Source organism: Myotis davidii, unplaced genomic scaffold (genome assembly GCF_000327345.1).
Source record: "Myotis davidii unplaced genomic scaffold, ASM32734v1 scaffold370, whole genome shotgun sequence".
Classification (NCBI taxonomy): domain Eukaryota; kingdom Metazoa; phylum Chordata; class Mammalia; order Chiroptera; family Vespertilionidae; genus Myotis; species Myotis davidii.
This window is the reverse complement of record NW_006288615.1, coordinates 7425597-7449454: the sequence shown is the minus strand read 5'-3', so window position 1 is coordinate 7449454 and position 23858 is coordinate 7425597. Positions and strand designations below refer to the sequence as shown.

At 46.1% G+C, this 23858-nt stretch overlaps 1 protein-coding gene across 10 annotated transcripts in view; it reads left to right on the top strand.

The window, feature by feature from the left end:
* The first annotated feature begins 255 nt into the window (after nucleotides 1-255).
* HDAC4 (histone deacetylase 4) overlaps nucleotides 256-23858 on the top strand; it is a 201353-nt gene continuing 177750 nt past the window's right edge. For all 10 annotated transcript variants that reach the window (XM_015561928.1, XM_015561929.1, XM_015561923.1 and 7 more), the window contains exon 1: nucleotides 256-462. In XM_015561928.1, coding sequence (XP_015417414.1) covers nucleotides 441-462 — 22 coding nt within the window. In that variant the 5' untranslated portion in view covers nucleotides 256-440. The remainder of the gene's footprint in view (nucleotides 463-23858) is intronic.

Below are 23858 nucleotides of genomic sequence, written 5' to 3'. Positions count from 1 at the left end.
TATGCACACGTGGAAACTGGTGGGAATGGGCCAGAGTGACTCCCTGAGACACATTCTCCACCCGTGGTGCACCGGTTAGAAACGCTTCCCTGCGGATCATTTCACTCATGTTCACATGTGTTTACTAACAGCCCCAGTGCTTCCTGTCAGCAGAAACATCCAGATGAATTGTTTTACCAGTTGGCGGTGAAATGATGAAAACATATCCGGGTTTCCTTGGGTCGCCTCCTGACTGGCCTATTTCTGTCTCACCATGCAGGTCCTCCCCTGAGCTGGTGGACACGTTGCTGTGGACCGCCCAGCATTGACGTGGCTGTGGCTGTGGCCCCCGCCCGCTGCTGAATTTGGATGTGTTGGCGGGACTCTGGAGCTCTGTGCAGCATTGTGTCCGTGGAAGTTTCGAGCCATTGAGTTGCGAAGAGGAGTAGACGGTGCTAGCGATGAGCTCCCAAAGCCACCCAGGTAAGGGGCTGTGGGCTGTCCTGGGCAGAAAGGAAGTCACTGCAACTACAATGTGTCACTGGGCGGTAGACTGTGGCCCCTGGTGGTCTGACAGCACCCGGTGCAGAGTAAATTGTCCTTGGGAAAGACACACTGTAGAGCCCTCCGGAGACTCAGGCCCTGCCTTTGCTGATTTGCACACTGACTTGAGTGGCAGACGTGTGTCCTAGACATCAGGAGACAAGAACGTTGCTTTAGCGAGGTGGGGTTCAAAGGTCAGTTTGTGATTTGGAGAGTTAATTTCTCACCCAGTTTCTTTGTTCCTGGGGCTCGGGGGGTGGGGGTGATTCTGTGACCGGGCCCTGCTGCTGGAGTGTGTTTTATTAGGCCCTGCACTAAGCATGTCACATGATTCAGTCTTCACAATGCCCTGAAAATCTCATCCTGTAGGGAAGGGGTGCCTTGTTCAGGGTCATAGTTAGTAAGTGGCTGAACAGGACTGGGAACCATGCTCGTGTGCCCTTGGCTTCAGAAATGTGTTGTGGGCACCCACTGTTAGGACAAGTCCCAGTGTAGTTGCCTGATGCAAGCCTGAGTCCTGCTTGCTGCCACTCCCAGCTACATGGCCTGTAAGAGCACTTACAGCAGTCTGTCTTGTGTCCATGTGGGAGGGGTGGCAGTGGCCACCGGACAGAGCTGAGCATCCTCAGGCACCCACACCCCTGTCAGTGGGGCTGGGGAATCCAGGTCTGTGCCTCTGGGACGGCCCAGAACCTGCACACACCCTCCCTCCCTTGGCCAGACTGGAGTTGTCTGAAACTCTGGAGGCTAGGATTCCCAGTTATATTTAGATAGGAAGGCTTTATTGATATAAATTATTCATGTATTGATTGATAAAATGTGTAAAACAAATTTAAGCATCTGGATCGAAGTGTGTCAAGCAGACCTTGAGGGGTGCCCAGCTCTCCCTCCCCATAAGGGAGCTGGGCCTCCTTCCCATGTCTGAGCACAGGGGCTGCATACAGGTATTTCAGTGGCGTGCAGTCATCCCATCTGTGGGCTTCTGTGTTATTTTTTTTTTCCATCTTAATGTATTATGAGCACTTTTCGATGTCAGTATGTATATAAATCTAACTTATTTTGATAGCTTGTAGATGAATATTTATGAGGTTGCAGCACTATTTATAGCAGCCCAAAACTGGCATTGGACAATTATATGTATAGTTTGTACTTGCACTTCTATAAGCATCTATCTGCACTGGATCAATTCCAAGAGGCAGAATTATTCCGTCAGTGGGCATGGTGGGTGTGCACGTTTAAAACGTTAAGTTTATTCTCAGTTAACTCTAGAACCTGTCATCTTATCTCTTGGTAACCCAGGTGTCTAAATAAAATACAATGTATTTCTCTTTGTTACCTGTGTCTTTGCCAAGAAGTTAATTGAATTTCCTGAAAGCGTTTCTGCCCTTGGTTTCTTGGGTTGAACAACATCTCCCCACCCGCTTATCATAACTTATCATAACCTCCCAAGCCTTCCTTCTCTTTAGGCTTGTCTCAGGGAGGAGAAGAGTGCTGCGCTGGCTTTCTCTCCCCTGAGAGTCTGCTTTTATATGTGGGTTATCGCAATTACTGTCCTGTCTGGCCTTGTGTGTTGTTGCCACCAGCTGACTCCTGTGGTCTCTGTCCCTCCTGGGGTTGGAGACTGAAGATGGAAGAGGGGCTGGAGCTGGTGAGGGCAGGGCTTCCTTGGAGGCTGAGCCTCCTCTGTCAGTGGTGGTGGCATGCTCGGGGCCTAAGCTCTTGGGTACTCCTGCTCTCTGCAGTGCTCAGGTGTCCTTCAGGAGCCACCTTTCCTCCCAGAGCAGCCCCTGGAGTTGCAGCAAGGGACCACAAACAGCGCTGGCCTCGCTGCAGGGGGCTGGGCTGGGCTGGGCTTGGACCTGCACCCTCCCTGTGTGTGGGGCTGTTGTCTGTCTTGCCATGTGGTGGGTTGATCACTAGAGATTGTTTTCCTGTCACTTTGATCCCATCAGATTTATATTTTCTTGGAAATTCCTCCAAGTTTTGGTCAGCTGAGCTATTCCCCACTGTCTAGCATTGCTATATATCCTTTTATATTTCTGTTTATATTTAGTGGATTTGGGAGGAAGAGATATAATGAATACTCACTTATTCAGTTTGCTATTTTGAATGGGAAGTTTCTTCAACCCAAGGAGGAGACTGTCTCTCTCATTCCCATGGACCTGCACTGCGCAGCCTCCCTGATGTGGGCCTCTCGCCTCCCTCATAATCCAAGTGGCTTCTGTCTGGCTGTGACCTGCTCTGCCTTGCCCCCTGGAGCCCTCACTGTCCCCCAGAGCCCTCTTCCCTGGGGCCCTCACTGCTCCCCCCTCATTGTCCCCTGGGGCCTTCACTGTTCCCCAGTCTCCACTCTTTTTTTTTTTTCCTGGGGCCCTCACTATCCCTTGGGCTTTCACCTTTACTGTCCCCTGAGGCCTTCACTCTTCCTTGGGGCCCTCACTGTCCCCTGGGGCCCTCACTGTCCCCTGGGGCCCTTGCTGTTGTCTCCTCACTCACACTTGCAGTGCAACTCGCCTTTGCCCTGATGATAAAATGACCTTTTTATTTGAAGTGCTTGATTTTTTCTCTCCTGTTTTCCCTTCAAACTCCCTCTGGTGGGTGAGGCATGCAGTAGGGTTTTATTGCTGTTCTTTATGAACGCCGCCAGAGCTGGGCTCTGGTTCTCTGACGTAAAACTGCTCACTGCTGGTTTTATTGCTCTGAATCAGTGTTTGTACTGATGGGAGCAGCCTGCGGAAAGGGCCTGAATTGATTTAGCCTCAAACAACTCCTCTTTGACAGTAAGAACAGTGGGACGAGGTTCTGAAATATGGTGCTTTTGCCTCATTCCATGTTCCAAACCTTTGCCTGTTGGGATGTGCTGGAACAGATCAGGATGGACGTATAGGACACAGGGCCCCTGCCTGGACAAGGCATCCCGAGTGAGAGGGAGGGAACTTGACCCGTGTGGGCCTGTCCTCGGGACAAGCCAAGGCTCCCTTTCCTACCCCGCCTTTGTTCCACTCCCATGTAGACTGCTGGCTGGCCTGTGAGCAGTGTGCTGGGACGTGGGAGCCTGGCTGGCTTACTGAGAACTGTCCCTCTGCAGCTTTCTAACACCACCTGCCCCCCACCCTTCGCACCATTTCTGCCTGAAGAAACACTTGTCAGTCACAAGGCTCATACCGGAGGGCGTTACGGACCTGTGTGTAGTCATGCAGACTTGACCCTTGATAGGAAACTGGTTGAGCAGGATGGAATTGGGAAACTCAAGTGTTCTATCTCCCCCTGCATCTCGGGAAGAGGTGTGTAACAGTGTTTAGTTATAAGCAAGTAATTATTTTAAGGGAAACTTGTATACTTAAGATCAGTGTTTTAATTTGGACCATTCTTTGGTTTCTTAATATTCTGTTGAGCCTGAAATATCCCCTCTGCACAAAAGCAGCTAAAAAGTCTTGTCAGCAATAGCTTAGTTGAGTCTTGATGTGGTTTGATTTCTTTAGATCATACTAAAGTTTTCATCTGGAGGTCTTCCTCGGGGAGGCTCTGCCCTGCGCTGGGCTGGCTGCCTCAGTCTTTGTACTCCTGTCTTCTTGTGCTTGATTTTGAGTCTGTTCATTGCAACCAGTTTGGCCACCAAGGTTAGTATATTTTAGAATATGTTTTCTTAAAAAGAAACATTTTTATGTCACTTAGATTGTGCTTTGCAATGACAGACTGTTCCAGGATACTACAAAGTATTAAGGACTTTAAAGAGAGAAAATGAATTTTGAGGACCTGCATTTAACATAGAGAAGACATCAATTCTAAGCTGCAGATAATAGGCAGGTTCTGGACCTAGTGAGGCCCTGGTTGAGAGAAGTGACTAACCTGAGAGCTGGAGGGTTCCTGGCAGGAGTGGGGCTGGGCCCCGAGGATACAGAGACGGTAGAACAGTCACTGACATGGGCTGCATGTAGGTGTGTTGGAGGGAAGACTGATCGGAAGGATTGAACTGTTGGGACAGTAGGGCTCTGAGCCTCTTGTGAGGCTTCCTTCTGTGCCTGATGGAAGGGTTTCAGAAATGCCCCTGAGCCTTCCCGCCCCAGGCCCTCTAGGCTGTTGAGGAGCCCAAGGGCCCATTTGCAGCTTAAGCTGTCACTCCTCGATTCTCCACAACATCCACGCTCTGGGAATTTAATCAGTCAGGATTTGTTCTGGAAATCACGGAGACAGAATGACTTCTCTTTCAACCTGCTTCTTTTTTAATCCTCAAATTGTGTTTTGTCTTTAAAAAACCACAAATCTTCAGTCGTTATGAAGAGCTCAGAACATTCACTGTCAATAGAGCATTGATGGTTTGTTTTGGCAATTCTCTGAAATCCTTATACAGTTTGTGGAGCATTTGCATTTATGCCCCTTTTTTTCAAAGCCACCATTGTGGAAATGCAAATTTCTGAGTTCTGAGATGCTGAATGTTGGGTGATTAATGACATTGAGATTTAAGAATGAGTTCCCGGATGGATTTGACATACAAACTCAGCATCAGAGACCATTGAGTGCAGCTTGGTGCCGGAACCAGAAGCTATAATTGGGGCGCCTGGCAGTGGGCAGTCAAAGCAGACAGGTGTGCAGGTGTGCCTCCCCCTCCCAATGCTGGGCTCCAGCAGGGAGTGCTGGCGCAGTTTGGGCTCTGTTTTACCGTAGGTGTTTAAAACTTGTAGTAGTAATACGTTTGTGTTGGTTATGTGCTTACTCCAAGTCAAAACCTGCTGTGCTTTTAGGCCATAATGAGTAGTGGCTTTGTTCTGGGTTGTGCTCTACAGTTATTTCATTTGTTTTGCATGATTCGTTGTATAGGGAGCTCCAATGCCATTATTCTCATTTTATAGCTAAATAAATCAGTAATTACTGCTATCCAGTGCTTAGCCAATCAAAGGCCAACCTAGAACCAGAATTAGTCATCTGTCCTTGAGGGACATGAGCCCCCCTGCTGGCAGATGCAGGGTGCCCTGGGCCCACTTAGGAGTTGGTCCTACCGGCGTGCATGGAGCTCTCAGGCCAGGCAGAGGCTTCAGGGCCCTTGGTACAGTGTGGTTCATGAGGTGAGGGGGGAGAGGCAAGGAGACAGGTGAGCTGAGTCTAGGAAGCAGAGCAGGAGTTCGCCTGCCTGGGTCGGGGATGGAGGGCTGGGCCCAGGGCCCTAGAGGTGAGAGCCTGGTGTGGCAGAAGAAGGAGATTGGGAGTGGAGGGTGGATGTCGGGGGACAGGGGTCGTGAGCAGGGAAGGCTGCTGCCACCTAGGTAGATGTGGTCCCATGGCCCTGTAGGTGTGGAGAAGGGATTGTGGGCCCCTCGTCCCCTGCTCCCTGCACTGTGCCCGTTTTTTGGTTTTGCTGATGAACTCCTTGGTTTTTGTACTGTTTATGATGTGTCCTGAGTATATTATGAACTTTCCCTGGACTCTTTGCCAATCTTTAGAAAGTTGGGACTGAAAGGGCTCACTGGGTGACTGGCAAAACAGAGTCATTGGGGAGATTTGGGTTGAAACTTTTCATTGTGCTTCCACTCAAGATCCTTTTATTTGCTTATTTCATGAAAACATGATAAATTTAGGGGATTATAATGGTAAAGAAAAGATTAAATGAAGTGGGGGAGCAGCAGCACATGGCAGGTGATAAGTGCCCTGGGCACTGCAGCAACTTCCAGCTCGGAGTTACGGGTGATTTCCATTGCGCTCACTCGTGGGCAGGTGCACAGCTCTCTGGGCCCCATCTCCATGCTCAGCTGGCCAGCACCTCTGTCCAGGATAAAACTCACACGGCCCGGCTGCCCTGGCCTGGACATAGTGGTAACTTTTTTGGTTCTTGTTGGCTTTCCTTGAACTCCCCATGGGGCTATAGGACTAGATGTATGAGAACCAGGGGGATGTTTCTTTGAAGGTATGTGCATCCTGTTATGAGTGGACTTGGTTGACCTGTTTGCATGGATGTGGCCTCAATGATTGGGGTCTTAAGGAGATGGTTTTTTGCTTGTTTGTTTTTGAAGAGCCCTTTCCAGCAGTTTTGTGATCTGATGGGATAAGCCTTCTCTGGCTGAAGGATATTATTTCCAACATCAGTATTACTTATGAGAAGAAAAGAGCAATTGGGGTCTGTCTCAAGTTGCTTAAATTGCCTGAGAGAACATTGGTAGCATTTCTCAACAGTTTCCAGTCTGAAATATATGGGCTTCACCTGGATCATGGGTACGGGCAGCACTGGGTGAGCCACTTGGCAGAGGCAGCCCTGTGTCCATTGGTTTCTGTGTGTGACCATGTCATCTCTACTGAGGGAATGTCCTTGGGGTTTCTCAACCCAGCCTGGTTCCCTCCTAAGAGCGGGGCCACGTTGCCTTGTACAGGCCCTGGCCCTTCAGAAGGATACCTGGCTTTTCGTTTTGCCCTTAGGGGGCGCTGTGTTGGGGCTTGATAGAGGTTAGCAGTATGGCCAGTAGGTAATCTGTCTTCTTCCCTCAAGAGGTCTCCATTGGGGAGGGAGAGAGCTGCGGGGGACAAGGAGGAGGGTCCCAAATAGGGAGGCCTGTATTTACAGTCAAAATCCAGATTCTTTTACAGCTGGAAGGCAGTGGGCATCCAGAGTAACCAGGCCTGGCCCACTGCACCTGGCTGGCTGGGCATGCTCCTTCTCACCTGCACGGATTTGGGTCCAAGTCTTCACCTGGACATAAGTGGATAGGCAGCTTATTGTATCAGTTTCTATATTCATTTTGTGACATTGGTTAAAATTACTTATCAAAATAACTTCTTTACCATTGTTTCTACAAGTGAGATTCTACATTTCCGGTTTTATGTAAACTAAATACATAGTTTTCACAAGTTTTTGTTAAATACAGGTTTCCTATGCCTTCACAGTTCTTTTTGGATCTTTTTGGATACCCTTCAAGTCAATTCTACATGCACGTTCTTGCTAGAAATAGAACTGTATTCCTGGGAAGCTGAAACTAAGCTCAGGGTGGGCAAGGACTGCAAGACTGGGCCATGCCTGACGTGCGAGTCCTGCTCCAGAACCTTCCACCAGCGGTTTGTGAAATGCTCTCTGGCAGAGTCTCACTCTTGCCTTGGATACTAATGAAATCTTGTGGGGTTGACTGAGCTCGGACTCCCATGGAACACAGGGTCTTTGTCAGTTCTATCTATATCATAAAAGTCCCATGGTTGTCATGCCGTAATGCCATCACGACCAAACAGCGGGCAGGGGGCAGGGCGGGCCGAGAACTACTAGCGTTGGAGAGCCAGGAGTGGTGATGAGCAGGGCGGCCAGCTGAGGCAAGTGGAAGTGGGCTACTCACAGTTTTGTGCACGCTGGGCCTCTAGAAATATATGTGTCAAAATCCACGCAAGTCCCATGACAGTTGCAGAAGACTGAGAAAACTGTCTGAGAAAAATAATACAAAGTTATCTTCTCATATTTTATATAGTGATATATAAATTTTGAACATCAAATTTTAGTTTGGGATTTAAAAAACAAATATGAATAAACTTTGAACTTGAATGGGCCATTATTATTTATTAGCAAGTGAGTTAGCAAATCCATGTTTACACTGGGAGGGGGGTGGAGGGTCACACAGAATTTGGGGTGCTCTGCAGAGGTTGGAAAGGTGTCACATAAAAGGTGGTTCAGGTACTGCTTATAAGAAGCCAGGTGGGGACTGTGGCCAGACTGAGGACATGGCGGGAGGAGATGGTGATGGGAGAGGTGGCCTGCCAGGCCTTGCAGAGGGGTGTGAGGGAGAGGAAGCCAGGCAGGCCCTTGGGATGCACCAATTTTGGACTGTAAGGTGTCCTGGGAGGTCTCAGAGCAGTTCCCGTGGGGACCAAGGTGAGACCTATGCTGTTGGTGGCGTGGATCCCCTGGCTGAGAGCTGGGATCTCACTCTACTCTTTTGTGACACCGGTCTCTTTTCTGTGAGCAGCCTGGGCACCTGGCTGGTGGGCAGGGCTGAGCCACACCTTTCCCCACGGCCATTAGTGTTGTGGGCATGTCCTTCTGTATGCCAGGCCTGTGCTCAGACCCATCTCTGGTTCTTTCACTAAGCGTAGCCCCTGCGATTACAAACCTGAGGGGTTCCCTCCATTTCTTTTTCTCCCTGTGCAGACATAGCAGTGTCCAAAAACAAGCCTACGTTCCTTGTTCTCCTTATTTGTCATTTGTCCCGCTTGGGCTGGATCCAAGCTGCCTGTTTATTCTTCAGTGGCAGGTCTGCAGCCCTCAGCTGAAGCAGTTGTCCTGTTGTTGGGCTCTCACTGTTCCTGGAAAGCCTTGTTACGCACAACCAGGGCCACCGGGGGTGTATCCTGTCCCCTCTGTCGCCATGTGTGTGGGAGCAGAAGCCGGTTCTGGGTGGATCTGGGATGTACTGTTAAATTCATCCTACTTCTTGGAAGCAGGAGGGGAGTGCAGAGGAGAGGAAGAGCCACGAAATGTCAGACCCAGCAGTGGCCATCTGACTTTGTGGCTAATCACCACCATGTGTAATTGAGATGGAAGCTTTTGAGTTTTCTTCCTTGTCTGCCAATTTCAGGTCTCATTTTGTTTACTCTCATGAGTCCTGATTTCTTCTGGTTAAAAGAGGTAGCTGGTTGGGTTGTCTTCAGATGAGTTCCTGTGGGGGATACTGGAGGCAGGGAGGGCCTTTGTGCCCAGCGGCCTGGTGCTGGTTTCCAACTTCAGCCTTCCTGGGGTGCTTTTTTATTGTGAGTACTGGGGAATTGCTGTTTGCTGCACTCCCTGGGGCTGTTGTGTGACACTGATTGGCACCAGCAGTGGAGTACAGTGGCAGTGTGCTGAGTGTAGGCCATGAATTTCACTTGTATGATAAGAATGCTCTTTACCTATGTGGTCTTTTTTCCCAAGGCCCAGTCTGACCAGAAAGACATAACATTCCAGGAGAAGCTTGTCCTTTACGATCCCTGTTGAACCCCTCAATACTGTCAAGGCCAACAGCGACAAAGACAGTCTGAGAAACTGTCACAGCCCAGAGTAGCCAAGGAGGCAGTGTGAGGTCCTGGCTGGCCTCCTGGGACAGGAGGAAAACATGAGGGAGGAACTAGGGAAACCTGAAAGAAGTATAATGAGATGTCAGTGTTGGTTCATTAATTGTGACTAATGTACTATAGAAATGTGAACTGGGTGCAGGTTGGTGGTGGTTGGGTATGTGTGAGCACTGTACTGTCCACTTGATTTTTTTTTTTAAATATATTTTATTGAGTTTTTACAGAGAGGAAAGGAGAGAGATAGAGAGTTAGAAACATCGATGAGAGAGAAACATCGACCAGCTGCCTCCTGCACACTCCCCACTGGGGATGTGCCCCGCAACCAAGGTACATGCCCCTGACCGGAATCGAACCTGGGACCCCTCAGTCCGCAGGCTGACGCTCTATCCACTGAGCCAAACTGGTTTCGGCTGTCCACTTGATTTTTAATAAAGTCTTGATCAAATTTGAGCTGACACGTAAAGGAAACTTGTAGTTATTCCTGCTCGCTCATTCTGTTCATCAACAGTGGCGCTCGGAGATGCTCAGCACCTAGCTCTTGAAACTTTTCCTTTGGAGATTATTCTAAATTGGTGCAAAAGCAGTGTCTTATCCTTTCTCATGGTTGTGTGTTGCTGTAATGTCATTCATTTAACACCTATCACTGTTGGTGGGCACTCAGTTTGTTTCTAGTCTTCCCACTACTGTTCTGTAAACGGCTGCTGTGAGCGTTGCCTTCCTGCATGAACTTTCTGTGGAAGTGTAACAGGCAGAACACACAGCCCTCTGGGTTCACCTGGTGCTTTCTCGTGGAGGGCATGCTCATGACAGCCGCGCAGGTCAAGAACCAGAGCATTCCGACCCCAGAACCCTGCATGTTCCCTCTCAGGTATTGCACCACCTATCCTGCCCTGGGAATCACTTTCCAGCTTCTAACACAGCCGTGGGCAAACTACACCCGTGGGCCGGATCCGGCCCGTTTGAAATGAATAAAACTAAAAAAAAAAAAGACCGTACCCTTTTATGTAATGATGTTTACTTTGAATTTATATTAGTTCACACAAACACTCCATCCATGCTTTTGTTCCAGCCCTCCCATCCAGTTTAAGAACCCATTGTGGTCCTCGAGTCAAAAGTTTGCCCACCCCTGTTAACATGTTATATTCAATTTTTCTGTCTTTGACCTTGATATGAATATAATCCTAAAATCCTTGGTCTTTTTGTCTGGCTTCCTTCACTTAACAGTACGCTTGTGTGAGTTTCTGGTGGTATGGCTTCTAGCCATTGTTCATTCCCATAGGTGTATGGTGTTCATCGTGTGGACGTGTCTGTTTGTTCAGTTATTGAGAACTTTGGGTGCCCTCTAGTTTGGGTGGGTATATCTGATGCTACTATAGCGTTTTTATGTGTATCTTGGGTCTGCATAAGTACACATTTCTTTCAATGAGGCATGTGTGTGCCCAATAGGTTTCCCATTGAATGTACCCATTTATGCTCTGACAGAGAGAGACCTAAGGGCTCTTCCGCCCACCATGCTTGGTACTGTTATTCTTTGTCATTGTAGCCACTGTGGTTCACTCTGCCTTTCCCTGATTGCTAAAGACATTGGGCATCTCTTTGCACTTGAATTGAACAGCTAGGTGAAGTACCTGTTCCAGCCTTTTCATTAAAAAAAATGGGTTGTCTTTATTTTTCTCACTGACTGGAGGAGTTATTTATATGGATGAAGGATAAGTCCTTTGTTGGTTATTCCTTTTGTTGTTTTCTCTCTGACTCTGGGTTGCCTCTTCACTCTCTTAATGATGCTCTCTGGTGAACAGAAGTTCTTAATTTTAACATTGTCCAATTTCTTGGTCATTTTATTTAAGCCTCCTTGAAGGTCATGGAGATACTCTATTATTTTGCAGGAGTTTCATTGTTCTGCCACTCACATTTAGATTTCTGTTCCACCTGGAATTGATTTTTTTAAGAAAACACAGTATGACGTAGTAGCTGAGGGTTACTTTTCCCATTTGGATATTCAATTGGCCCAACAGTACTTATTAGAACAATTCATCCTTTCCCCACTGCTCTACAGTGCTGCCTTGTCACAAGTCAAGTATCTGTATCTGGGTCTGCTCTGGCGTTTATTCTTGTCCATTGTTTATGGGTCTATTTTTGTGTCAGCGCAACACCCTCTCATCGAGCTGTGGCTTTATAATTAGTCATGATATCTGGTAATGTGGGTCCTCCAACTGCAGACCATTTCAGAGGTTGTCTCGGTTCTTAGCCCTTTGCATTTCCATGTGAATTTTATAGTCAGCTTTTCAATTTCATCAGAACACTGGGATCTCTTTAGGGAGTGTATCAATTTGCACATAAAATGAATTTGATAAGAATCTTTCCATCCATGAATATGTCTATTTGTTTAGGTCTTCTTTCATTTCTTCAGTTCATTTTGTAGATCGCATTGTAGAGGTCTTTCATTTCTTTGGATAGATTTACTTGGTAGTTTTTTCAATACTGTTTTGCTTTAAAATTTTTATTTTTTGTTTGTGTGCTTGTATTTAGAAATATAATTAACTTTTGGATAGCTTCTTGTCTCTTGACAGCTTGCAGAATTTGCTAATTATTATACTAGCTTAACTGTGGATTCTTTTGGGTGTTTTAATGTATATTGCTAGCACTTGTTTTATTTCTTTTGTGCTAATTTTTAAACCTTTATGTCCTTTTCTTGCTTTACTACATTGTCTAGGGCCTGCAATCAAATGTTAAACAAAGCTGGTGCTAGTGGACACCTGTAGACAGCTGAACAAGACTGTCACAAGGAACATTCTCAGCATTTCATCATTCTGTGTGGAACTGCTGTAGCTTTCTTATAAATAGGCTTCATCCAGTCAGTGCAGATCTCTTCTATCCTTTGGTTGCCGATTGTTCTCATGAGTAGGTGTTAAAATATTAGGTTGAACCACAAGATAGTGCAAATGTTTGATATTTCTTGTACAAAATGGCACTTCCATTGGGTTCAACTTAATAGATTTTTTTCTGCATCTATTAATCATAGGATTTTTCTCCTTTATTTGAGCCATATGATTAATTTTCTTGATTGATTTTTGAGTGTTTAACCAATCTTACAATTTTTAGTAATTCTAACTTGATTTTAATATATTGTTGTTCTTATATATTCCTGGATTTTCTTTCTTACATTTGGCATACTTTTTTTCATGTAAATTCATGAGTGAGATTGACCTGCTATTTTCTTTTCTTGAAATATTCTTGTGAGGTTTTGATGTTAAGGTTATGCTGGCCTTTACATGGGATGACGTTTCCTCTTTCTCTGTTCCTAAGGTTGACAGAGTTTTCTTTGAAGAGTTAGATGGTAAATACTTTTGGCTTTGTGGAGCCCACATGGCCTCTGTTGTATGTTTTCTCTTCTTTTTAATTATTTATGTAGCCATTTAAAAATGAATAACTAGTTTTTCCTATCAGGTCTTATAGGTTGTGTTGGCTCTTGTGTGATTCTCTGGAAGAGTTTATATGAGATTTATATTATTTCATTCTTAAATATTTGTAAGAATTCATTGGGAAACCATTCTGGGAGTTTTCCTTGTAGGAAGATTTAGAAATTACACCCCGAAGTGTTCAGATTTTCTATTTTTTTCTTGTGTCAGTTTTCATGTGTTTAGTTTTTTTTCAGAAATTTTTCCGTTTCTTTTAAATTTTCAAATGTTATAACGTAAATTGTTTAAATGCCCTCTCCATATCTTTGTAATGTTTGTGGGAGTTATATTGACATCTTCTTTTTCATACTTTATATTATTTATTTGCTCTTCCTCTTTTTTCCTTCATGACCTGCTATGATAATTACATTAATGTTTTTAAAGAACCATGTCTAGTTTTGTTGATTCTCTCTATTGGATTTTTAAATAAATCAATTTCTGCTTTTACTGCTATTATTTTCTTTTATTATTTGGATTTACTTTGCTTTTTAAAAACTCATTGAAATAAATATTTAGAATACTGAGTTTTTTCAGACTTTCCTAAGAAATATTGGTACATGCACTTAAAGCTATGCTTTTCACCTATCTACAGCTTTAGCTGAATTACATACATTTTTATTGTCATTTTCTTTATAATACAGTTTAGAATAATGTCTGATTTCCTTTTTTATTTCTTTTTTGACCCATTACATGAAAAAGTATTTTCTTATTTCAGCCATTTGTGAATTTCTTAGTATTTTGCTTTTGTTATTGATTTCTAGTATAATTTCACTGTGGTCATTTTATTTATTACATATAATTTCAGTTCTTGAAAATTCTTTGAGTTTTGCATTATCATTATATGGTCAATTTTGTAAATGTTTTATGTGTATTTGAGTAGAATATGTTAGTTAAGATTTGTCAATTCTCCAATTATGTGAAGTTTGTTAATCTCAATGTTTAGATTTGTTTACCAATTTCATTGTTTGCTTTTTCTATCAGTTACTGAGAATGGTATTTAAAAATCCCCAGTTGTAATTGTGGGTTAGTATTATTTCTGTCAGTTTTTACTTTTGTATATTTGAAGCTATTTTAAGCCCATGCAAATTTAGAATTTTTATAATGAAATGTCTGATTTCAGTGTCTATGAGGGCCCGCCTTCTCCTTGTCCTCATTCCCCGTATGGAAGCTCCATATCTACTCAGACCTCTCCATGTGGCAGGTCCTGGATCTGGCTCAGGTTCCCAGACTCAGCTCCTCACCCTCCATTCAGGCCGGGGCTTGGGTGTCAGCAAATGCCTCTGTGGGGAGAACGGGCCCCAAGTCCTGGCTGCCTCCATAGCGCTCTGATTCCAGCCTTAGTAGTACACACATTTGCACGTGTGTTTTATAATTTTACCAAGCTGCTGTCAGTTGTTAGCTACAGCCAAAGTGGAAGTGAGCTGTACCTGTCAGTGCCAGGGCTGCTGCCAGTGTCATGGTGGAGATGTGATTTTGTTTGTCCCTCATTCATGTCATTCTTGTGTCAGGGTCCCTGGCTGATCTTTCTGTGGCCATGAAATCCCTACTGGTGTATTTGAAAGTGGACTGAAATATACCTACAGCTTCAAGCTGCTCTTAGAGCACTTTTATTCAGATAGTTTACGAGGTGATTTATGTCGCACCTTGTAAACGGTCAAACCTCCCAGGTCTGAATGCAGGGCACACTTGTTCAGCGCCTTCCTGTCTTCCTGCCCTCCCCACCTTTCCCCCTCGGTTTTTACTAAGTTGTTTTTTTTCTTCCCCCAATATGAATGAAGAATTCATTTCAGAGTTACCTTGAGAAGTCATTTGTAGGACGTTGCTTTTCATGGTATTAATGTCATGACTGTACCAACTTTGGTTCCAGCATGGGGCGGGGCAGGGCGGAGCATGAATGTGACACAAGGCCTCTCTTGGCCTCAAGTTTGTCATGCATTGAGCTGGGGCTGAATTAAATGATATCTTAGTTCCTTTCGACTCTGAGATTTCATGATCCTCACATCCAAGTAGTAGCCAAATCCTGAAAGGTTGGAAGTAAGCCATAGATTGGCAATACATATTCTAGGAATTTTTATATTTGGGGTTGGGGTGCAAACAACTTCTCTTCTTTAATGGTAGTATTGGGGTGGGGGAGACTTTGGGCGGGAACTATTTTTCCACATTAAAATTTACTTTTTAGTTTTCTAACCAATGCATTTTATGTTATATGATTAGGTTATAAATACCAGGTTTGGTCTATTACATTTAGAAGTGCATTTTATTCATATAATTGCTAATTTAAATAATTTATAAAGAACTATAATTTTATTTGCAAATTGAATTATGGATTATTTAGTTTTAAGGAAGCCAGGCTTTATGAACAGAAGACCATCTCAGCATTGCAGTAAAACAGTACTTCAGTACTTTGTTTTTCTAGAATTTGGTCCTCTTTAGAGATAATAAAACAAACCTCGTGTGAAGGTTAGCTGACCTATAACACTATCCCAAGATGGCCTTTGTCACTCCACAGGGTTCATGGTGGGTCAGGGCTCAGACAGTTCTGCCTAGTCCCCTGTAACCCTGGTTGCCTGGAATGGGTACTGAGATCTGTGTCCAGGCAGCTGGCAGGGTCCCCAGGGGTCCTTGTTCAGGCCTTTGGAGCTAGGCAGAATAAAGCACTGCCACTTGTCACTCATGCATGATGTCCCCTCCCCTGACTTGGGTGCCCTATAGAGGACGGGCTGTGGACCCCTTCCTCCCCATGGTCTCCCACCTATGGTGTAGGACAGCGGTTCTCAACCTGTGGGTCGCGACCCTTTTGGGGGTCGAACGACCCTTTCACAGGGATCGCCTAAGACCATCGGGCACTTAATTCCCTTTCATTATTATGTTCTATTGCACTGATGGTGAACCTATGACACGCGTGTCAGAGGTGACACACGAACTCATTTTTTTGGTTGATTTTTCTTTGTTAAATGGCATTTAAATATATAAAATAAATATCAAAAATGTACATCTTTGTTTTACTATGGTTGCGAATATCAAAAAATTGCTATATGTGACATGGCACCAGAGTTAAGTTAGGGTTTTTCAAAAGGCTGACACGCCGAGCTCAAAAGGTTCGCCATCACTGGTCTAGGAGGTGCTGATGCTGGTAGCAGCCCCCTCCCCCCACTATTGCACAGTCGCCCGTCAGCATGTCCTGGAGTAGGGAGCAGTTGGCAGGTCAGTAGTTCGAGATGGAGGTGGTGCCCTCTCGTTGGTACCCCTGCGAAGGTGTAGCCGCAGAGCTGTGTGCCATCCTTTTCATTCAGCAGATTACGGTCCTGCAGACCTTGGGGTGGGAGGAACACCTGTTCTGTAGCTGCCATTGCCCCTGCTTGGTGTCCTAGCTGTGAGGATCAGGAAGTGAGCTGGGAGGTACCACTGACTGTCAGGGGTGCAGGATCAGGAGTCAGGACTGCTCGGCCCCTGGGCATGGCTCTGTGCCTATGGAAAACTGGAGGTTGGGCCACTTGGGGCCCTTCCTTGTTCTTCCCTTTGTTCTCCTCCTGAGTCTCTGGAAGTGGATGTCTGAGCTCAGACCCCCTTCACCCTCACGTGAGCAGGGCCCCTCCCTCTGAGCTGGCTTCCTTATCTGAAAAGTGACGATTCAAGAGGCTGCACCGAGAGGTTGCACCGTGTAGGGTTGTTGTGAGGAGTAACTGAGGTGGCATGTAGCCAGTGCCTGGCTGTTCCCTGGATGTCAGCTGCTGTCATCATCACAGGCATCTAGAACCATCTGTAGCCTAGGACTGGTCTGAGAGCATGAGGCAAGTCTCAGTGTAGCTGACCTGGTCAGACTCATGCCCTTTTTGAGAAATATGAATACTCTGTGCCCCTCTATGTTTGAGATTCCAGAATGCTATGACATCATTTCTCAAAGTAAGGGTGTTTGCACACATGCAGCCTCCCCTACTCCCGCTGGGAACCACCTGCTGGCCTGGTCTAAATAGTCCCCATCTGATGTGGTCCTGAGCCCAGGCCGTACAGATGGGAGAGCACTGAGAGGAGAGGTGTGGAGAAGACAGCGGAAGAGAAGCTCATGCAGAGTTGCTCCCCTGCGCTGCAGGGTGCAGACATCCCACCCTCCAAGTCCTACTGTGACAAGGGACCAGTGTCAAACTCCTGTACTTTAACTTTTTTCCCTTTGGTGATTGTAAACTTTAAAACCCAGCTCTTAAGAAAGGGGTTTTTGCAACAGGTGACAGAGTTTGGGGGCACCCATCATTCCTGCAGGTTCTGCCCAGCTGGCACTGGTCCACTCTGACCATCAGGATAAGCCTCTGGAGTGGCCTGGGCCTGGGTCTCTGTTTGGAGAGATACAGCTAGAGGTGGACTGGACTCCCTGCCCCGGTTCTGGGGACCTTCATTTCCCTCTGGTGAGCTCTGCCTAAGCTTGACCCTGTGGCCTGGGAGTCCTGGGAGTGCTGCTGCTCTGGTGGCCCTGGGCCTGGAGTAAGCTCAGTTTACACCCTCCGCCTTTCAGGCCGGCAGCGGTCGCCAAGTGGTTTCTTAAAAAGAATCCTCTTGCCTGGTTAATTTCTGGCATGCGGCTGGGCTCTGCGTCAGTAAATCGTCATAAACCCTCCGTTGTCTGGATCAGACATAAACACCAAGCCCAGCTCCACCGCTCCTGAGGCTCAGCCAGCGCTGGCACCCTCAGAGCTGCAGGCGGGGCAGTGGAGGGGAAGGGGCCTTGTGTTCACCACAAAGCCCTTTCTCCCAGGGCATCACTTCGCACTCGCACAATCTGTCAGGAGGGTGCTGGGCACAGGTGTGATTTATTCACTGAAAGGCAAATGTTGCTTCCCCCAGATCCCCTTCTTACTGAGATGAAGTTTGCCTCTTTCCACTGGGTCTTCCCTAGTGGTGTGGAAAGGCCCATGTGAGAGCGTTAGAACCTGATTTCAGCCCTGGGAACCCAGGGGTGTTTAACAGGCTGCTCGTTGCCCAGATCACAAGCTCCCTGTGGCCTCTGTCATCCTCATTCAAGGCTTTGTCATTGGCACTTGGGATCTGGGCTGAACTTGTCCTGGCTTTTTTTTTTTTTGGAGAACCGTTTTCATCTGAGGCGCCTTGTCATCAAAAGAGGCAGGAATGGGAACTGTTGTCTGCACAGCCCTCAGATACTGTTAGTGTGCTGGGACGGAACTGAACACAACATCCCTGTGTCCTGGCTCTCCCTGGGTCCTCCCAGGAGAAACAGCTTGCGCCTCTAGTTTTTTCATGGGTGACTCAGGCAGCTGGCAGATGGTCATTGAGCCCCACTAAGGTGGACGGTGCAAAAATCATGGCTTCCAGAGTGTCCTCAAGGAGCTTACATTTGAGATGGATGCAGGGGACGATAGTCCCGGAGGCAGTAACTGGCAGATGCTGAGGGATGTGTCTCAAGGGCCCCTATGGACGGCCCCTGATGGGCGTGCAGGAGAAGCAGTAAGAAGGTAGGGCAGAGGCACCCAGGGGAGGGAGGTCTGTTGGATGCTGGCTGGCAGAAGTGGGGTGGGCAACTAAATGAGATTTGGCCCATGCCCTTGTACTTGGCCAGTGGTTCTATAGTCTTGCTTCAGTTTCTAGGCATCTGCAGGGCACAGGATGCACTTGGGGGAGTTATGTCAAATCCCATCTTGTAAACCTGGCACAGTTCCCACAGAACACCCCATGATGGAACAGCAGCCTCAAGGCCATGCCGCTCTAGCCAGGGAGCTGAGCTGATGGTCTGATTTCAGGATCTTTAGTTTCTACTGTGTACATAAGCTGTGGTGAGGACCATGATTTTAAGGAAAACCTGTAAGTGAAAAACAAGTAGGAGGCATCTGTAATGTGAACTTTGTGTAAAATTGAGCAGAGACGGCCCTGTTCCAGTTGAGGAACAGAGCTGAGTCCTGCTCCCTGAGCCCTGGGGCTCCACAGCAGGCAGCAGAGCAGGGGTCTAGACCAGGGGTGGGCAAACTTTTTGACTCGAAGGCCACAATGGGTTCTTAAACTGGACCGGAGGGCCGGAACAAAAGCATGGATGGAGTGTTTGTGTGAACTAATATAAAATCAAAGTAAACATCATTACATAAAAGGGTACGGTCTTTTTTTTTTTAGTTTTATTCATTTCAACCGGGCCGGATCCGGCCCGCGGGCCGTAGTTTGCCCACGGCTGGTCTAGAACCATGTGTCCTCTGCTGTAGGAGGGTAGACATGCCACCTCTCTATGGTAGCCCCTGGCCCCGCAGGAAGGGGACAGTAGTTATGAGGCCTAAGACAACCGCGTTTATGCCCTCAGCTCATCTAATGGGATGGGTGCAGCTTTTGTTCAAGGAGGGGACAGTGAGGCTCAGCTGGGTGCTGGCAGAAGCACCAGCTGGTAAGGGCAGGCCAGGGCTGGCCCCCTCTGTGGCTTCCTGGGGGCTGTGCGTATCAGACTTTGAAACAGTTGTTCAGGAGGCCGTTCGTTAATCGTTACAGTCTCAGCACATTGTCTCCAGAAACAGGTGCAGATAGCTGGGAACCCTGAGTGATTGAAGTGGTCTCACTTTGTATCTCATGCTTTGAGTTGAACTCACAGGGCTGGAGAAGATTAGAGTTGGGGGTTTAAGAACATGCCGGGAGTGTCTTCTGTGTGGTCAGGGTTGGCGTGCAGCTGCTTACCTGCCCCGTGTCGCTGTTGAGAACCTCAGGTGCTATAGATGTGGTGCTCCGGGGCTGGAGCCGAGCTGCAAGGTGCCAACGTGTCTGGGATACCCGATAGAAAGGCCTGGGACTCTCGAGAAATCACATGGGTTCTAACAACAAACTGTCCCTGTGCTTTTTCCCAGCCACTTGCTCTTTTCACTTTTGCATCTTGAAGATTATTCCCTGTCAATTAGGGAGGCAATCTCTTACTCTTTTGGACACTTGGATATTATTTCTGTTTACCAGCATGTATACCAATTTCTTTGTTCTCTGTGTGTCTCTTTTATTGTGGTAAAATATAAATAGCATACATTTACCATTTTAATCATTTTTAAGTGTACAGTTCGGTGGCATTAAGTATAATTCACAATATTGTGTAATCATCACCACTATCTATTTCCAGAACTTTTTCATTATCCGAAACAGAAACACTAACTCCTGACTTCTCCCTCCTCTCAGACCCTACAGACCCCCAGTCTACTTGTCTCTGAATCTGTCTATTCTAGGGATCTCAGACAAGTGGAATCATACAACATTTGTCCTTCTGTGACTGGCTTGCTTCACTTGCTACAACATTGTAAGGTTCATTCATGTTGTTGCATATACTCTAATGTACTGCTCTGCTGTGGCCACAGTGGCTGCACCAGTTTACGGTCCAACCAGCAGTGCACACATCCTCACCACACTTGTCATTTTCCCTTTGAAAAAATAATAGCATTCTAGTAATAGGAGGTGGTGTCTGTGCTTCTGAATTGCTTTTCTGTAATGACTAATGAATTGAGCATCTTTCCATGGGCTTGTTGGCCATGCATGTGTATGTCCCTTTGAGAGAAATGTCTATTCATGTTCTTTGCTCATATTTCATTGGGTTGTTTGTTTTTTGTTGTTGAGTTGTAGGAGTTCTCCATATATTCTGCCTATATGCTTTGTAAATATTTTCTCCCATTCTGTAAGTTGCTTGTTCCCTGTCTATAAAATTTTAAAATTGATGAAGTCTTTTGTTGCTTATCCTTTGATGTCACATCTAAAGACTCATAGCCTAATTCAGTGTCTTGCAGATTTTCCTTTGTTTTCTGCTAAGAGTTCATAGTTTAATTCTCTTTAGGTCACTGATCCATCTTGAGTTAATTTTTGTATATGGTGCGAGGTCAGGGCGCAACTTCATTTCTTGCCTGTGGGTACGCAGTTGTCCCAGCACCATTTGTTGACAAGGACCTGGCTCGCTTTTCCATTTGTAGATGAGGACCCAGTTTACTTTTCAAGATTTTCTCTGGAAGTATGAGCAACAGTCCAGGTTGGTATAGATCTTACTCATCTTCAATCAGGATGTTGCAGCCACATTTACAGTTTCTCCTCCTCTGGCTCCACTTCCTGTCATTGTGTTCCTCATTTGGCACCTTTTCCGTACCCCATTCACTTTGCCTACCTCTCTGGGGATGACAAATTTGAGAACAGCCGACATGGTGTTCTATAGAAGAAAGGATAGGCAGACTTGGCTCAGGTTCACTGTTGCTGCCATCCGTTGGCAGTTGCCTGCCACTCATGTGGGACTCTGCGGCCACTGTCTCTCAGCCTGCCTGCCACATGGAGTCCTGATTACTGTCTGCACAGGCATCTGCAGCTCAGTGGCTGCAGCCAGGAGGCAGGTGGGTTGCGGGCAGGGATGTGTAGTATGCACACACGAACACCTTGGCCTTGCCCTGCTCCTGCCACAGCAGGTACACAATAGCAGTAGGTTTCCCAGGAACTGTATTTATTTAGTATAGGATGTATTTATTTTATTTAGATTAAACATTGTTGTTCTTGTATGTCATTGAAACGAAAAGACCCAAATTGCTATTGTTCTCTTGCTTTTAATTTTCATCCTTCAGCCCCTTTGGTATTGGATGTTGGGTAGTGGAGATTTTCCAGGTTTCGTTCACATTGTGACCTGCGGCAGGAGTAGTTTTCTCTTGGGATGCCTCAGGGCTGTGTTTCTTTCAGCTACCTGTGGCTAAATTTTTACTTTGCAAAGGCTAAACTTGGGTTTGAAGTTCAAGATTGTCTTCTGAGTGCTTTAGGTTTGGAAATATTCCTTGGATACACAAAGTTATTTTTGTCTTCCTACAGCTGTTGGTTTTTTTGTTAGCTGCCATCTGATTTCACACTTTCCACTGTGTTACTCCTTAGCAGTTAAAGTTACATCAGCCTTTGTCACGGCTTAGAAAACACACACTACTGTGTCTGTGTCCCCATCAGATACACTTGTTATAATTTGTATCCAGGGGAAGCTAAAAAGAAAATATTCCATTCTGAAATTTTCATTTGTTTGTAAGCTAAAAAATTTAAGAGTAATGCATTTCTTGTCTTTAAAACACACACACACACACACACACACACACACACAGTGTTTTCTGACACTTCTGTGCCTACTTGGAGACAGGCATTTCTTTTTGCACAGGCCCAGTGAGTGTGTCACCTGTTGTCCCCAGCTCCTCCTTCGCTGGGCTCCATGGTGAGCTGCTGGCCTTTCCTCCTCCCCAAAGGCCTCCCTCCTCCTCTTGTTGGGCTGGGGAGCCTTGGGGGAAGCCGGGGCAGAGAGAGTGATTGCCAGCCTTCTTCCCGCTCCTCCTGAGTGTTGTGTTGTGCAGGGACAGAGCTTTGCACCTCTGGCCACTTACAGTGGCCCTGCCATAGAACAGTCCTCCAGGGCTCAGCCAGACTTACTGTACTGATTTGTTTCCCCAAGAGCAGTTTATTTAATGGGAAAACACTCCCCTCCCCCAATTTTTTAAAGTTAATATGTCTCATCTCCATGTAAATTTAGACAATGCCAAAGGATAGAAAAAAGGAAGGAAAGCACCTCATCCCCGCACCAGACCACAGTGACTGAGAGGGACAGATTACGTTTTGTAGAGATTCTCAAGCAGGATCTACAATGTGTATGTGTACCTGTCCTCTTATGTGTGTTGGCATAAGAGCATAAGGTATTGTGATAGCTGCATAATATTCTAGTACTTAAAAGTCCTGGATGGTTGGAAGTTGAATGTTTTATTCCATAGTAGGAAACATTTGAGTGGAACATTCTTAGACACACATTTTTATTTGTGGTTGATTACATTTATTATTATTGTTTTACTGGGCTGAAGCCCTAGAAATAGCAATTTCGGGGCTATGCTTACTGTTGGTTACCAGGCAGGTATCGGGCTCTGGTACCAATTGCATTGGAGGTTGCCGGTTCCTCACCGCCAACTGCTCAAAGGGAAAATGCCAGTTTCAGTTGGGAATATTCCTGACAAGAAGGACAGCTGTTACTTTTATTGGCATGTGAGTCTCTGCCCTGGAGGTGCACTTCTCTTTAATGTCGTGTGTGACACGTGGGTGTGCACACAGAGCTTTGCTGCCTGGTGATGTGTGGTGACCGTCTCCAGGAACACTTCCTGTGACCGGGTTCCAGCTGAACTAACCATGCTCTTCAGGGGATACCATTTTTACTTAAAAGAGTGATTTACAGATAGAATTTGGTTGTTCAGTCTTGAGTACTTGCCAGATATTTTCTTACAAATGAAGCGAGGCTGTCACTTGAAAGAAAATAAATGATGGTTTGTGTGGTCAGTGATGACATCCAGCTTCCAAGTGAGACATTGTTTACGGCACATGTCTACCTGGGGACAATCTCAATGAGGCAGTCTGTCCAAACGACCAAGTCCTGATGTCACAGGCACACTCAAGATGACTCGCAGGTGCCCACAAAGGTTATGCATCTCTGCGAGGTGGGTGACTTCCTCACTTCCACCTAACTAACCTGTCAGAGCACTCGGAGCATGGAACAGATGTGAGTGTCCCTGACTTCCACTGAGTCAGACAGCAGAGATCTGCAGAAGGCAGACAGTGTCACCCACTCACAGTTGTCTGTGTTGTGGAAAAGGTACTTACTTTTTCGTAAAAACAGGTAATTTATGTTAACATTCAGTGACACTCATTGTTAAACTAGTGACTCGGTGCATGAAATTCGTACACATTAAAAGGAAATTAATTAGAGGAAATATTTTAATATTGCTATTTCCCCTTTCTCTATAATAGAAGTGTTAGAGATGAAAGAAAATTAGTAAAATGTATATGAAAATCTTCCTCCTGTCAGAGTCTGGGGCGCACCATGGGAACCAGAGTCAAGTCCCTGCCCACCCATGTGCTCCTTGAAATCGC